General features: G+C 47.8%; 1 protein-coding gene across 1 annotated transcript; it reads left to right on the top strand.

The window, feature by feature from the left end:
• The first annotated feature begins 5,889 nt into the window (after positions 1–5,889).
• Positions 5,890–14,464, top strand: RNPS1 (RNA binding protein with serine rich domain 1). The gene is made up of 7 exons (XM_054270853.1): positions 5,890–5,929; positions 9,028–9,183; positions 9,460–9,651; positions 10,810–10,912; positions 11,449–11,602; positions 12,064–12,205; positions 13,385–14,464. Coding segments are annotated over exons 1-7 (855 nt in total). The 5' UTR covers positions 5,890–5,927; the 3' UTR covers positions 13,491–14,464.
• Positions 14,465–14,472: the final 8 nt, after the last annotated feature.

The following is a 14,472-nucleotide window of genomic DNA, read 5'->3' as shown; positions in this document are numbered from 1 at the left end:
GGTGGTTCAGTGGAAGTTAGCCCAAAAAAGATGAACAGTATTAGGTGTCCAATGTTGAAATGTTGCCAAAGCAGAAAGATCTGTGCCAGGGAAAAATGGTCATTTCTCCTAGGCTGCAACTTTACTCAGTGCCACTGTTCCGTGGGATTTGCCAAGCCTTATGGAAGCAGTAACATTATCTAACAGTACTGAGTGTAGTGAGGCAGCATCCCACCTTACCTGTGTACCTTACCCTTTCTTTGTAAAATTGGTGAGGAGCAGCTCTGTTACTGGTTTTGTCAAAAGGTGATGGGTCAGATGAATTTAGATGGTGCTGCTGCTACTTGAGCCTTGCTGGCTCCCCTCTGAAGGGATAACCTCAGAAGAAGATTTTAATCAAGTTGTACTTCAGACATCAGAATGGCAGAGTGAAAGGGTTGGGTCTGGCCCAGGGTCTGAAGTGAGCTGTTTAGAGCCCATAGCTTGGTTTGCTCTATCACCTGCTCTGGCAACTGCTTCATTTGTTTAGGCTGTGCTTTCAGAGCATTGAGGAGCTACCCCTGCCTGGCCACACTTTAAAAATCAGATCCTCATATGGAAAACATAAAAATTTATGGTTATACCTCAAGATTTGCAGAATGTGGACACTGAAGAAAGTTGGATCGCCACAAAGTTTCTTCAACAGTTTTGGGGGTTGCAAAAAGAAAATTGTGAGTACAATGGTCAATGGTACACATAGTTCGCCTTGCCTCAGACAATGCTACTACAGCCTGGAGCTCATTGGGAAACAGGGTATAGAGATACAGTGGAAAGATAAAGAGGAGTGTGTTGGGATGTTTAGGAACACAGGGTAACACTGTGTTAGTGTTGTTAGTACTGTTACCTCACCTTTGAAGGGAGAAAAGGAACAGCATCGGGAATACTGGAAAATCCTCCCGTATTTGTGAAAGGGTCTTAGGCCATACACCACAGAGCAGAGACACTGTATAAAATCACACTTTGATAGCCTTGAACAAAAGGCTTTGCACTGGATCAACTCTGCCACAGCCCAAAACCCAGAGGTCACCCTCAACATTTTTACCTGGTCTGACAAACTCAGCATGGCTGTGATGCTGTGTCTGGTAAAGGTTGGGTATGTATCAAGAAATTATTTGGAGCATCCAAACATGATATTAAGAACTGTGGAACCACAGCTTGAAGGAACAAGATTCTTTCACAGGGCACTTGGAGGCCTGTGGGAGAGGAGCAGGCTAGATTTCATATTCTGGCTCCAAAATCTATCTTTGCCCTCACACTAAACAAATTAATCAAGGTGAACTTTGGTATTCAGACAAGAACAATAAATACCAAGTATCTCCCTGTCCTACCTTTACCTGTGCCTCTCTGTAAAGCATTATGAATTCTGAGTCACTGCTCTGCACAGACACAGCCCTTCCAGCAGAGAGAGCTGCACTGGCTACGCCACCAGCACACCTTGAATTTCTAGTCTTTCACATGCCTGAATAGGAAACAAATAAATCACAGCAAAGTGTAACATAGTATTTATTCCTTGTGGTGAAACCAGGACGTTTGCCTAAATTTAGCATTGAGCAGGTATATTCCTACAGCATTGGGACAGAAGAGTGTTGCAGGGAAATGAGCATCAAGGCACAGTTTTTAAGCTAAAAGCCCTGAAATATACAAATGTATGCACTGACACATCCAGGGGCAGACAGTTATGAAGTCCTAAACCTGTTCATGGCCTGGCTACCAGTATGTACTGTAAGAATAGCCTTAGACCTCGAGAGGGCCAGTTGTTCAAAAACTATGGCGGACAGCTTAATAGACCTGTAAGTATTTCAACTAAATTGCTAAATTCACACCCTTCTGCTGATTAGAGAGAAACCCCATAATCTCCTATTTTCGTTCCAAATCTATGTAGCTACTCAACAATGCAGCCATTGGAAACTCCCTACAATGACAGCTAAGGCTGTTTCTACACATTTGGATAAAAAGTTTCCAAGTCCTCAGAAGACAAATGCCCCACCCTGCAAAATTCCTCTAAGGAAGCCACACAGACTGTATCCTTTGGAGCCACACATCCCTACTCTCATACAAGTGCGAGAGTGGCAGACTGAACAGGAGGCGGAGCAAAGATCTCCCAGCACAGGAAAACACCAGCATCCAGAGGCTGTGGATCTCCCAGCACAGGAAAACACCAGCATCCAGAGGCTGTGGATCTCCCAGCACAGGGAAACACCAGCATCCAGAGGCTGTGGATCTCCCAGCACAGGGAAACACCAGCATCCAGAGGCTGTGGATCTCCCAGCACAGGGAAAGCATCCAAAGGCTGTGGGCTGGGCCAGTGCTGCAGTGCAATCCCCACAAATGCTAAGCAATGCCTGGTACAGGGTGATCACACCTCACCATGATAGAGGAATGCCAGTGTTGCTGTGGGCAGAATGACCCACTGATCACCTGGATCTCTGGGGCCTCAAGGAAAGCTCTCTGTAGTCGCCACCACAACCCAAAGCCAATTAACAGGAAGGACAAATGAAGCGCCAGTTGCAAGTCGGCAGAGCACACGGGACAAGCGCCCTCAGCCTCAGGCAGCGTTTAGAGACAACGAGCCCCAACCCCACTGGCACCGGAGCGGAGCAGTTCCCCTGCGGAGGTGGCTGTAAATGGCCTGTCCTCAGCAGAAGCCTGGGAGTGCAGGACAGAAGGGACAGAAAAGCACCGAAGTAAGAGCCAAAAGCAGCACTCACACAGCTCTGTTATTTCATCTCCTGCTCGTCCACCAACACATGGGCAGTATCTAAAGGAATCTGCACTTCGCTGGAAAATTGCTGGCCAGGCTTCTGAGTTCAAGAAGTGGCTGGAGGACAGCACTTCAGATCGGGCATGCCACTCCCAGCTCCGACATGGAACCTCAGCACCGCCCCAGCTTCCGCACGGCCGCGGGCCCCGGAGCCCTGTCCTGCTGCACCCTCCCTGTGCTCGCACCACTGCCGGGACTTCTCTCATCCTTCCCCACGCCACTCCCAGCGCCCAAACCAGCTCAATGCACGGAAGCAAATGGGCAGAACACCCACGTACAGGGACTCCCGACGGCTGCCGGGGTCCTCTCAGGCGACGGCACCAACTCGCTGCCGCGTTCTCCGGTGGCCGGCACCAGCCAGGTGCCAGCGCAGCCCAGCTCTACCGCAGCCAACTTTCAGGGAAGCGGCTGTTTGAAAACCTCCTGCGGTCTTTGTTTGGTTGGGGCAGAGCCAGCAAGGGCTGCCGGGAAGGTCACCCAGGAGGACACCGATATTCAGGAAGGGCGGAGCCCGCTCGTAACCCTTTCGGGGCAGCCGCGCTCCAGGGCCGCCGGGAGCCGCCTCACCTCAGGGCACAGAGCCGTGTGTCCCGTCCCGGAGCACAGCCCAGGCGTGGCTGGTCACACCCGTGCCACAGGATGGAGGAGAAGCCTCACAGGAGGCAGCGCTGCCGTCCCTGCAGGTGCCCTCCCGGCCTGGAAGCGCCAGCTCGATCCCTGCGGGCGCTGGTGCTGCGCCAGCCGGGCTGCCGGCAGAGCGTACAGCGGGGCCATTCGCTCTGATGCTGAAGCACACACGTGCTTTGAGCTGTTCTCATCTCTGCTAGTGCCCCAAATGAGATGTTAAATGTCTCTCCTCCTTCAGGCTTGGCTCAAAGGCTCAGTCCTGCCAGCTGATGGCAGCCCTGGAAGCGGATCCGAGCCCCCACACGCTGCCCTGGGCTGGCCCTGCGGCTCCAGCTCTGCGGGAACCTGCTTCAGCTAACAGCTGGCAGCAAACCTTCTATTACAGTATTATTGTTTCTACGCTGGGTCAGTGACCTTACCTGCCCACCCCCGGAGAGATGACAGCTGTTATGAGAATAAGGGTTTGGAGGATTTTGGGATCAGCTAGCCTTTATGGCTTTGCCATAACTGAGACAGAAGAAAATGTTGAACACTGTGAGTGCAGACAGGTGGGTGTTAGGCTCTGCTCCCAGCGAACGCGGGACAGGATAACAGGAAATGGCCTCATGTTGCACCCACGGTGGTTTCGTTTGGATATGTTATAAATACATATTATATTGTTGGCTTTTTGCAAATATTAAGATGAATGCTACATGTGCAACGTTAAAATAACTTTGCTTTTATTTCTGCTATTAATAAAAACTTAGACATAGTAGTAGCGGTAGCTGATATAGTTAGGAGTGAACTGTCTGTTTGGTTGAGATAACATCCAGTGAACATGTCATGAGGCCCCGGCTATTGATATGCCAGCTATCAGCATCTGCCATCTGAAGAAAGTATGGACCAAGGCCCAAAGTAGAAATGGTAAAGAAAAGGAATCAAAACCACAGCCAAGAAACACACCTGCTCTAAAAAGGCAAACCCAAGCAGGGGCCATGCAAAATAGTTCCTGGAATAGGTAAACTAGTTTATGGAGAAATATGAATATGCCTGAGTCTATGAATATGCAACAAGCTGATGTAAAAGGATGGAAAAGGTATTTAAGGGGTATCTTGGAAGATAAGTGTGCTCTTGGCTGAATGCCAAGCACCCAGCCATTTTTAATGCTTTGCTTTATTTCTGTCTCCTACTGTCTTATTAAACTTTTTAATTTTTACCAGGACAGTGAACCTCGTTTTTCACAGATATTAGGGATATACTCCTCGCAGAATGGGTGGTCAGGCACTAGAAGAGGCTGCCCAGGACAGTGGTAGAATCACCATCTCTGAAAGTGTTCAAAAAATATGTAGACGTGGCATCTGGGGATGTGGTTTAGTGTTGGCCTTGGCAGCACAGTGGGAATGGCATTGGAATCACACTCAATGATCTTAGAGGGCTTTTCCAACCTAAATGATTCCATGATTCTAAGCTCATCATGACAGTCTACTAATAGTCCTCATTTCACATAATGCAGTTTCTCATTGAACCCATGCAGACTTTTAGTAGAATACAAAATCTCCTGCGAGAGAAATCTGCCCTTTAACAAGATGCTGCAGACAGAACAACTTCCTTTTTGCTTTCTTTGGGGTTTTGTTTATTTTATTTGTTTTCTGAACCTGTTCCATGCCAGGTCATATGTAATACCCCTTGGTTTTGCAGCAGAACAGAAAATAAGCCTGTTTTTCTTCTTGCCAAACACGAATTTACAGACACCTGCCCTGGTCTTGCTCATGTGCTGTGATGGAGGTAGACAGGACATATCCTTCCACTGCATTCAAGAGGTGAAGCTTCCTTCATCAGGAAATTGCCAGACGTGCCTGTGGCCATACACATAAGCTGATCAGCACACCTGCTTCTGAGAAAGATCTGTCACCTTCAAATCCCTGCATTAGGGATGGGGTCAAAATACACTTCTGGCTTTGTTCACCTGAAGTCAAAAGTCAGGCAGCCAGTGAGGTGAGAAGATCAGAGGTTCAGTGTCTGCAGTGGCAAATTTCAAGTTCACAAACACATTTGGCAGGGAGAGAGAGAGGATATCCGTCCCACGACATGAAATGCCACTGTATGGTGCTCCATCTTAAGTCTTTCATTCGCCTCTTCCCCATTTTCTTGCAGTTGAGAGGGCAAATCCCCTCACCGTAGCACCGCCCCTACAGCCGCCACCACCTCAGATCAGAGTCGGTGTGCTGTGAACCTGCACCTGAGACAGAGTGGACCAGAATTCACGCGTGGGGGCTGCAGCCCGCTGGGTTGTCAAGCTCTTAAAGCCCAGAGCTGAAGCCCCAGCCGCTACTGCCATTGCTATGCAGGGCAGGGTTTGCAGGAACCTTTATTGCAGCGCTGGAGCAGCAGCGCCCCTGCCCAAGCCCGCCCCGCTTCTCTTCAGGCCCTTCCGCCCGTCCCGCCCCCCGCTGTGACGCCATCGCCGCGCGCCGGCGCTGCCCCTTCCCGCCCGCTCGCGTCACTCTCGCGCGACGGGCGCGGAGCGGCGGCGGCGGCCAAGATGTGAGTGCGGGGCGGGGGCTGCGCCATCCGCGTCCATCCGGCCCGGCCGCGGCCCAACCGGCCCCTCCGCCGCGCGCGGCGCCGGGGGGAGCGCGCTGGGGCCGCCGAGGGGCGATGGTGGCGCGAGGGTCAGGGATGGGGCCTCGGAACCGCGGCCTCCCGCGGCCGGAGGCGGGGAGGGCAGGGGAGGGAGGGCCGGGGCGGGGCCGGCCGGGGAGCTGGGCCCGGGTGTCGGCGCCGCCGCGGCCCGGCCTGCGGGAGGAGCGTTGTGCGGGCCCGAGGGACGGGTTGCCGTGCTGATCTCGCGGCCCCTGCCCCGCGGCTGCTGTACCGGACCCACGGCGGGCGGATGAGGCTGCCCGCGCTCCGCCGGCCGCGGAGCTGGGCCCAGCGGCCGTAGAGGGCAGACAAGTGCCGGGCGCCGAACCCTCCACACACCAGGAATTGTGCCGGTTTGCAGCTGAGGACCTGGAGCAGACTGTCAGTTAAGGACTCGCCTGTAGCTCTACCGGAAGCCTGAGGGCGAGCGAGTTTGCTTCCTTTGCCACAGAACTGCTGCTCTGAGTGTGCAGATTCTGTCTCTAAAGCAGAAGCGTGTTTGAGATGGACGTTTAGTTTGTGTCGATTGCTCTGTAGACTTTCTGGTTTTGGTGGATGCCCCTAAACCAGCTATTTTTTAGCGAGTGAGAGATTTTTGATTGTAAGGAAGAAGCATGTCGCTTAGAAATGCAATGTTGTTTAGCCTTGTGTGAGGACTGTGATTTATTCTTTCCACATTTTCCAGTGAATGCCTGAACTTGTGCACGTGCAAATGCCCGCAAGGTAGGGTGAGGTTTCCAACTAAAGTGAGTTTGGCCAGTGGCATTCCTGAGAAAGGATTAAAACCACTAGTTAGTTTGGAGACTGCTTATTCGGTGCGTCATTCGGTGAATGTTCCAAAGCCGTGTGGCTGATCTGCCTGGGAGGTGCCTGTCCCAAGGAGCAGTAAGCAGTGAAACCTGAAAGGAGATTGTATCCAGGTGAGGGTCAGGCTCTGCTCCCAGGCAATGGGCAACAGGACAAGAGGACACAGACTTGAGATGGTTTAGATCAGGTAAGGAAGAATGTCTTCACAGAAAGGGCCATTGGGCCCCTGGAAGGGGATGCCCAGGGAGGTCGTGGAGTCACCATCCCTGGAGGTGTTTGTAGAAAGTGCTGCATCCAGTCTTAGTGCTCTGGTCTAGTTGACATGGTGGTGTTGGGTCAGAAGATTGACTTGATGGTCTCACAGGTCTGTTCCAATGTAATTGATTATGTGATTCTATTTCCTGCCTCAGCAGCAGGCTGGGTAACAGCAAACATGCTGGTCTTTATCTGTGTTTCCTCTTCTCTTTTCTTCCAGAAGGGGTAAAACCAGATCTGACTCTTGAATACTAACAGTTTTGTGTGCTGATAACATCATGAGTTTGATAGTGCACAGGTGCAGGAGGAGCTGATGTGTAGGCAGAGATAAGCCAGACCTGGCTATGGGATATTTGGAAGAAAATGGGCTCTGGAGTGACCTAATTGCAGCCTTCACTACCTGAAGTGAACCTGTAAGAAAGATGGAGGGAGACATTTTACAAGGGCCTGGAGTGCCAGGAGAAGGGGGAACAGCTTCCCACTGACAGAGGGCAGGTTTACATTAGAGATTAGAAAAAAATTCTTCCCTGTGAGGGTAGTGAGGTCCTGGCCCAAGGTGCCCAGAGAAGCCCCCATCTCTTGAAGTGTTCAACGCCAGGTTGGTGTAGTGAAGGCCATAGCTGGGGTATTGGAAAGTGATGAGTTTTAAGGTTCACACCATCCCAAACCAGTCAGTGATTCTGTGATTTTATTAAAGGAAAATCTTAGGTTTTCTGGTCTTGTGAAACCAGGAACCTGTTCTGTACCACCCAGCTGGGCTCATGCAGTAGCTTTATGAACTGCATCCCCCTCAGACCTTGCACTGGAGAGGCACAGAGCTGGATAGAAATGCCCTAAAGCTGAGTGACATGCACGGTTTGCTTGTCTTGGCTCCCTTTGCGAAGCCCGTGGGACAGTCTGCTTTCTTCCTGCCACTGGTGCTAGAGGAGACTTTTCCTTTCCCAGCAACTTCCACCAGTAGCACACCTGTGGTGTGGGTTTCCTGTCCTCCATGCAGAAAGGCCATGGGTGGTTCTTGGTTTCTGCAGGGAGCTGGGTTTGTGAATATTCGTGTTGCTTCCTGCAGTTGGTGTATTAGGGAAAACTGTGAACCTGAAAATCAGGAAAGCAAGTTTGGCTGTTCAAAAGTAATCTCTTCCCAACCATACATTTAATTGCAATTCAGAGAATAAAGTAATTGCTTACCAGAAGCACAGAAGCAAAAAGATTGTTGAGTACTGTGAGCTATTGAATTTTTTTTCTTGTTCACTCAGTTTGCTGTGATGCATGTGGGGATGGAGATGTTTCCAGCATCTTGCATCACAGTGTATGTTGGGTGCTGCTACAGATAAGGCTGGCAGCTCCAACACACTTCTGTTCATTCCCTGAACGTTTAATTCCCTGGTACTTGGGGGTGTCATATTCCTTTAGAGGTTATTAAGATATTAGAGACAGGTCTGTAATGCCGATTTTAAACAATCCCCACGGAATAATCAAAATGTTACATGTTTGTAGATGTTGCAGATTTTGTGATGGATGCAGCCCTCATATAGTAAACATCTGGAAGTCAACTAATGCCCAGCATTTCAGTGCTAAATAGAGAGGTGTTAAATCTGTCTCCTTTTGGATCGAGAGCAAAGAGAGAACTGGTTCTCTGAATCCAAGAGTTAAAAGTGAGTTGTGAGACATGAGGCCCATTCTGCCACTATGGATATCTCTGAAGGGGAAAAGGAGTTACCAGGATTTAAAAAGAAGAGCTTGCTAGAACTTTTTCCAAAGTGTCTGGAATTGCTTAATGCTTTAACTCCACAGTTTCAGTAATCCTGAGTTACATTCAAAGTTCAGTGGTTTTTGTTGCTGCTCTGGTCTATATTTGGGTATGAGGCTTTTGTTGTCTGTGGTTTTTTTTTTTTAATTAAGCAATTAAAAAGCTTGCTTTCTGCAATTTGTTGTTGAAGGGCTCCCTCACCAACCAAGCGCAAGGACAGGTCAGAAGAGAAGTCGAAGGACCGGTCCAAGGATAAAGCAGCTGCCAAGGAATCGAGTGAGAAGGATCGCGGTCGCGACAAAACACGCAAGAGACGCAGTGCCTCCAGTGGGAGCAGCAGTACCAGGTGGGTGCTTTTATGGGAGCATCAAATGACAGCATTTTCAAAAAGCAGTACCTTTACTTGTGGTAGTCTTGGGCCTGTTGAAAGCTTGTGTTGTGTTAGTCACTGTGTGATTTTTGTCTAACTCGAGAGGGTTTATATTTTAAGTATGAATTTCTTTGGTGCTCTGGTGAGCTGTGGAGTTTCAGTCACAGTTACTCTCTGTAATTGTCAGAAGTTTCTCAGCCATTGTTTTTCTAGGTATTCCACTAATTTTTATTCTTCTTCCCCTTGAAAAAGATCCCGTTCCAGCTCAACTTCCAGCTCAGGGTCCAGTTCCAGCACTGGTTCTAGCAGTGGCTCAAGTTCCTCTTCTGCCTCCAGCCGCTCTGGGAGCTCCAGCACCTCGCGCAGTTCCAGTTCGAGCAGCTCTTCTGGCTCTCCCAGTCCTTCTCGACGCAGACATGACAACAGGAGACGGTCCCGCTCCAAGTGAGTTTTATTTGTCTTCTAGGAATTGCCAGGTGTCACATTAATTCCATGTAGAATGCAAGATTGTGATCAGAACAGATTGTTCTCTGAAGCCCATTTGCTTTCTCCATAACTTAGAGATGTGAATTTTGTTAGAATGGATGTGCTGTGTTTCCTTAGAATTCAGACATACACCCTGTAGGAACAGAGGTTAAAAACCTAATTTTTTAGTAGTTTAAAAATTTTAAATACTACATTTTTTAGAGGTGGTTTTAATCAGTGTTTCCTTAGTAGTATGGGTCTAGATCAGAGTAAAGCTGTTCAATTCCTCTAAACTACAGCCATGACTAACAGAAAAGTCAGGGCTAAAACCAGCATATATGTGTACATATGTATATTTATATTCTTATTTATGAAAAATTAAATAGGAAGGAGGGCAGAGGAAGCCCCTGTAAGGGTAACATGGGAATCAAGCTATCTTAATGTCTGTACAGTTCTCCTTTGTGTAAGGCAATGAAGGCTGATAAAAATCTGCATAAGGCTGTGTGGGTTTTTAGTATCATTCAATTGATGGACTTTAAGATTAGGAAGAAGCATAAAGATAAATTTTCTACATACTGTTTTTTTGAATAGATTAAAGTTTCATTTCAGATTTTTTTTAACTGCAAAGGCATTGTGATATGCAGCTAATTTTAAATAGATTTGTTTACATTTTTGGACCTCTGTAGTCAGTGGAAGATACAGAAATGCAAATAGTTGAATCTGTTCATTGCCTGGTTGTGCTATGCTGTGATCTTCGTGGCCTTAATTTGCCTCTTCAGTTGTGGAGGCAAAGAATGTTTTTGTGTTTACAGCAGGGAAATGCTCTAGCTATGACCACAACTTCATAGAAATGCTTGCTAAATTTCGTGTTTGTTACCCTAGTTGCAGTGAAGTTAAAAATTTGCAAAAAAGAAAAGTTTTCGAATTTCAAAAGGTTCTAAAGCAAAAGCAGACAAATGCAAGTCCTGAGGTGTTTCTGAGTGGAACACCCTCACCACCACCCCAACACTGTAACTTCTTCAGGACAAAGATGCCCTTCAATAGAAATGGTATTTTTAATCATGTGATAATGACTGGCTTAGGTTTTGTCCTGCATGTTCCCTGAAAACTGTAAATGTTTTCTGTTGTCCAAATCAGGTCCAAACCACCCAAGAGAGATGAAAAGGAAAGGAAGAGACGGAGCCCATCACCCAGACCCACAAAAGTGCATGTTGGAAGGCTCACTAGAAATGTGACAAAGGTAATAATGGCATGTTCCCTTGCAGTCAAGCATCTGTGTTCTTTTATGAGAATGTGTGAGTTGCTCTTTCAAAGCTCTCTGAACCTTGGTTACTAGTGAGTTGCCAAGGTGTTGCTGTTGGATATTGTTTCTTTGTGTCCAGCTTGATCAGTGAGGAAAATTTTCATATGATTTTACTGAGTCAAATGCCATGAAGCCTTCTGAGAAACTGTAGTGCCTAAGAAGTCTGCCTGTTTTGTCAGTATTCCAGACCTTATATTCTGCTTTACTAGGAAGAAAACTATAGAATTTGGGACAACAGCTGAAATTACCTTGGAGGTATAAAGGATATTGGGCAGTTCTTGATAAAGGATCTGCAGAGAGCTGGGCTGGCTTGAGTTGTCTTTGCTAGAATGTAGTTCAAAGGTATTCAGGGGTAAAAAGTTTAGGCTGCTGAAAAAAATGATGTGCTGTGGATTTACTGCTCTGTGCCAGCCAGGCCTGGCTGGTGAGTGTGCTCTGTGTTCATAAGGCTCGGTCTCTTTCTCTCTCTACAGGATCACATAATGGAAATTTTTTCCACTTATGGAAAGATTAAAATGATTGACATGCCAGTTGACAGGCTAAACCCACACCTCTCCAAAGGTTATGCGTATGTGGAGTTTGAAAACCCAGATGATGCTGAGAAAGCCCTGAAACACATGGATGGAGGTAGGTACTGACCTGCAAGGAGCCCGTGGGCTTTAAAAAAGCTTCAGAGTAGATGGATTTGATCAGAAAATGAGTTAGAGGTGATGGGGATGTCTTTGGTGAGCAGATATAAAGTACTGTCAGTTTTCAGCCCAAGTGGCTTTTGTGAGGTTCAGGACAGATCCAAGAAACCACAGAACTATTAAAACTAATCTTTTTTTCAAAACAGTGAAAAAATAATTTTAAGCTCATATGAAAACCTTTCCAGGTTTACATCTGAACTGCACTTTGGTGGGATTAGATAAAAGGAGTCTAGTAGGTGTGAGGACTACGTCATAACAGCCCCAGAGCAGGGTGTGGAGCTCTGTGGGCTGATCCCACTTCAGTTGCTTCTGACAAAGCAGTGAGTTGCAGTAATATGATGTGTATATGTTAGGTTGAAAAATACTTACTTCTCCCTATTTCTGTGCTGCCCTAAAAAGGCCAGATTGACGGTCAGGAGATCACAGCCACAGCTGTGCTGGCACCACGGCCTCGGCCCCCTCCCAGACGCTTCAGCCCCCCCAGGAGGATGCTGCCGCCGCCGCCCATGTGGCGCAGGTCCCCCCCTCGCATGAGGAGGAGGTAAGAGCTGGGACAAGGCTGTTCTTTCTCAGTAGCAACTCCTTATCGCTGGAAGACTTGGCATGGGGACAATCCTGTTGGGCTTCCCTTTCCCCTGCGAGTGACAGTAACACATTTTGGGCATTGCTTGAACCTGGGTTGCAGTTCCTAACTCATTAGCTCAGGGTGCCTGCTCTGGGAACACTCTCACCCTTCCCAGCCTGTTCTGTGGAGTGCCTTTTGCATAAAGGCTTGAAGATTAAATGGGAATAGCCTTTGCCTGACAGAACACTTGTGGCAGGCTGTGCCACCTTCTTGTTTCTTGGAAGCCCTTGTACCTCCCTCCCTCCCTTATTTCTGAATGGGCACATGACCAAAAAGCAGTCCTGTGTCAGGTGAGTGGAGTACACTGGCCCTAAGGTGTGATCTGACAGTTGTGCAACTTGGAGCTGCCTGATTGTGCTCAGGTGAGTTCTGAGTCTTTGGTGTTTACATGTGTTCAAAATATTTTACTTGTCAGTAGTAACTTGATTGCTGAAAAACTTTTCAGCAAAGGTTTAAAAATGAGCAGTAGTTACTGTGGCATAAGATCCAGGAGGCTTGGCTTCTTGGTGCTCCTTTAAACACAGCTTTTGCTGAGATCTCACAGATGCAGGTTTGCCTCCTTTGTAATCTCTCCTACTCCATCTTCTGCTGTCCTGTTAGCTCTGCTAGTATTCTGTGTCTGGAACTTCTGTCATAGCAGTAACTATACTGATATGGCTGTTGGTTGTAGTACTGAGAAGCTTGAAGCTAAACTACTTCTGGAGTAAGTTTCCTCTAAGGAGCTTGTAATGTGAAAAGATTTGGGTAAATCCTTGCCCTGAATATCACTCTTTCAGGAGTCAAAGATGACTTCAGGTGAAGGAGGATCTGATGTAGGATCCGAGTTCATTTTCCTTGAGGAAGAAGATAAGTTTCTTGTCTGTTGTTCAAGTATTAATAATTTTTTCTGGTTCCTTAAGCAGAGGGAGGATAACCAGAATAGTCCTGCTGTGTCCTCTATGGAGCTGTGTTTTGCTCAAGCTCTTTTCCCATGGTGTGTGAGGGATTTTGGCAGGAGGCAGGGAAGTGTTTTTAAAAAGTTGGTAGCTGAGCTGACCAATTGCTTGAACGTGTTGCCTGTCTCCTAACAGAAGCTTTCTCCTCATTCCCTGGCAGGTCCCGCTCCCCTCGGCGCCGCTCCCCCGTTCGCCGGCGATCCCGATCCCGCTCTCCCGGGCGGAGGCGCCACCGCAGCCGCTCCAGCTCCAACTCCTCAAGATAAAGCAAAAGGACTGGACAGCTTTTTACTTTTTAACTTAAATCCCATCAGATGGAATATTGTCCCTTTTTTTTATAATGAGTCTGGGTGAGGAGGAGTGAGAGATAATCCTGGCAGTGAAGGCAGTGTAAGAAGAGACAGCACCAGTTCCTGGCCAGTAGCCTTTGCTGTGAGGCTTCTGGATTCCTGGCATTGAATTGAAATTATTTAAAAATGGCTTTGATTTTAAAGGCTGAAAAACCATCTTTTCCAGGTAGAGGGAGGGAAAAATGTTTTAGCCTGTCTTTCTCCTGTTAGCAGCTGCTGCTTGGTGATTGTAAACGTTTAGCACGCTGTACAGACCAGCATGTAAATCTTGAGCTAGTTCAGAACCCCGGTGAGTAAGGCAGTGAGCCACATACCTTGATCTCCAGATGCCAGCACAAGAGTTTATCAGGGCAGCTGGAGCCCAGACCTGCCTGAGACATAATTCAATACAAAATTGCTTTATTCCAGTTCCCCTGGATGGTTAGTTTCTGCAGAGTAAGCTTTTCTGTAATACTTACACACCAGGCAATCACCACAGAAACAATGGTCCAGCCCAGCGAACATGACACTATAGAGAAGTGGAAAGCCTAAGAAATGTTCTGTACCTGCCCCCTTAAGTGATTTCCTTCGCCTTTTTGTTGAGGGTATTGGTAAAAGCTTCCTACTCAGCCCACAGTGAAACAGCGTGCTTTTACAAATCCCCAGTAAGTGACTGAGCACCAACCCCCTGGAAACTGCAAAGCAGAGAGGGAGGCTCGAAGCCATGATGCTGCCTGGATTAACTGGGGTTCACACAGGGAAAGGCAAAGAATTTACCACCTGTTGTACAGTCGATACTATACAGATTTTTTGTTTTGTTTTGTTTTGTATAACTTTGTATCCTTTTGGCCCATGTTGTGTTTGTACTTGTGTAGGACAAGCAGTTCTGAATAAAGCAGTAGGGTTGAGAAGGGCTGTG

The sequence above is a fragment of the Melozone crissalis genome, unplaced genomic scaffold, assembly GCF_028551555.1.
Source record: "Melozone crissalis strain CALT ecotype California unplaced genomic scaffold, PUWL_Pcris_2 ptg000012l_1, whole genome shotgun sequence".
In the NCBI taxonomy this organism is placed as follows: domain Eukaryota; kingdom Metazoa; phylum Chordata; class Aves; order Passeriformes; family Passerellidae; genus Melozone; species Melozone crissalis.
The sequence above is the reverse complement of the archived record's forward strand: the minus strand, read 5'-3'. Positions and strand labels throughout refer to the sequence as shown.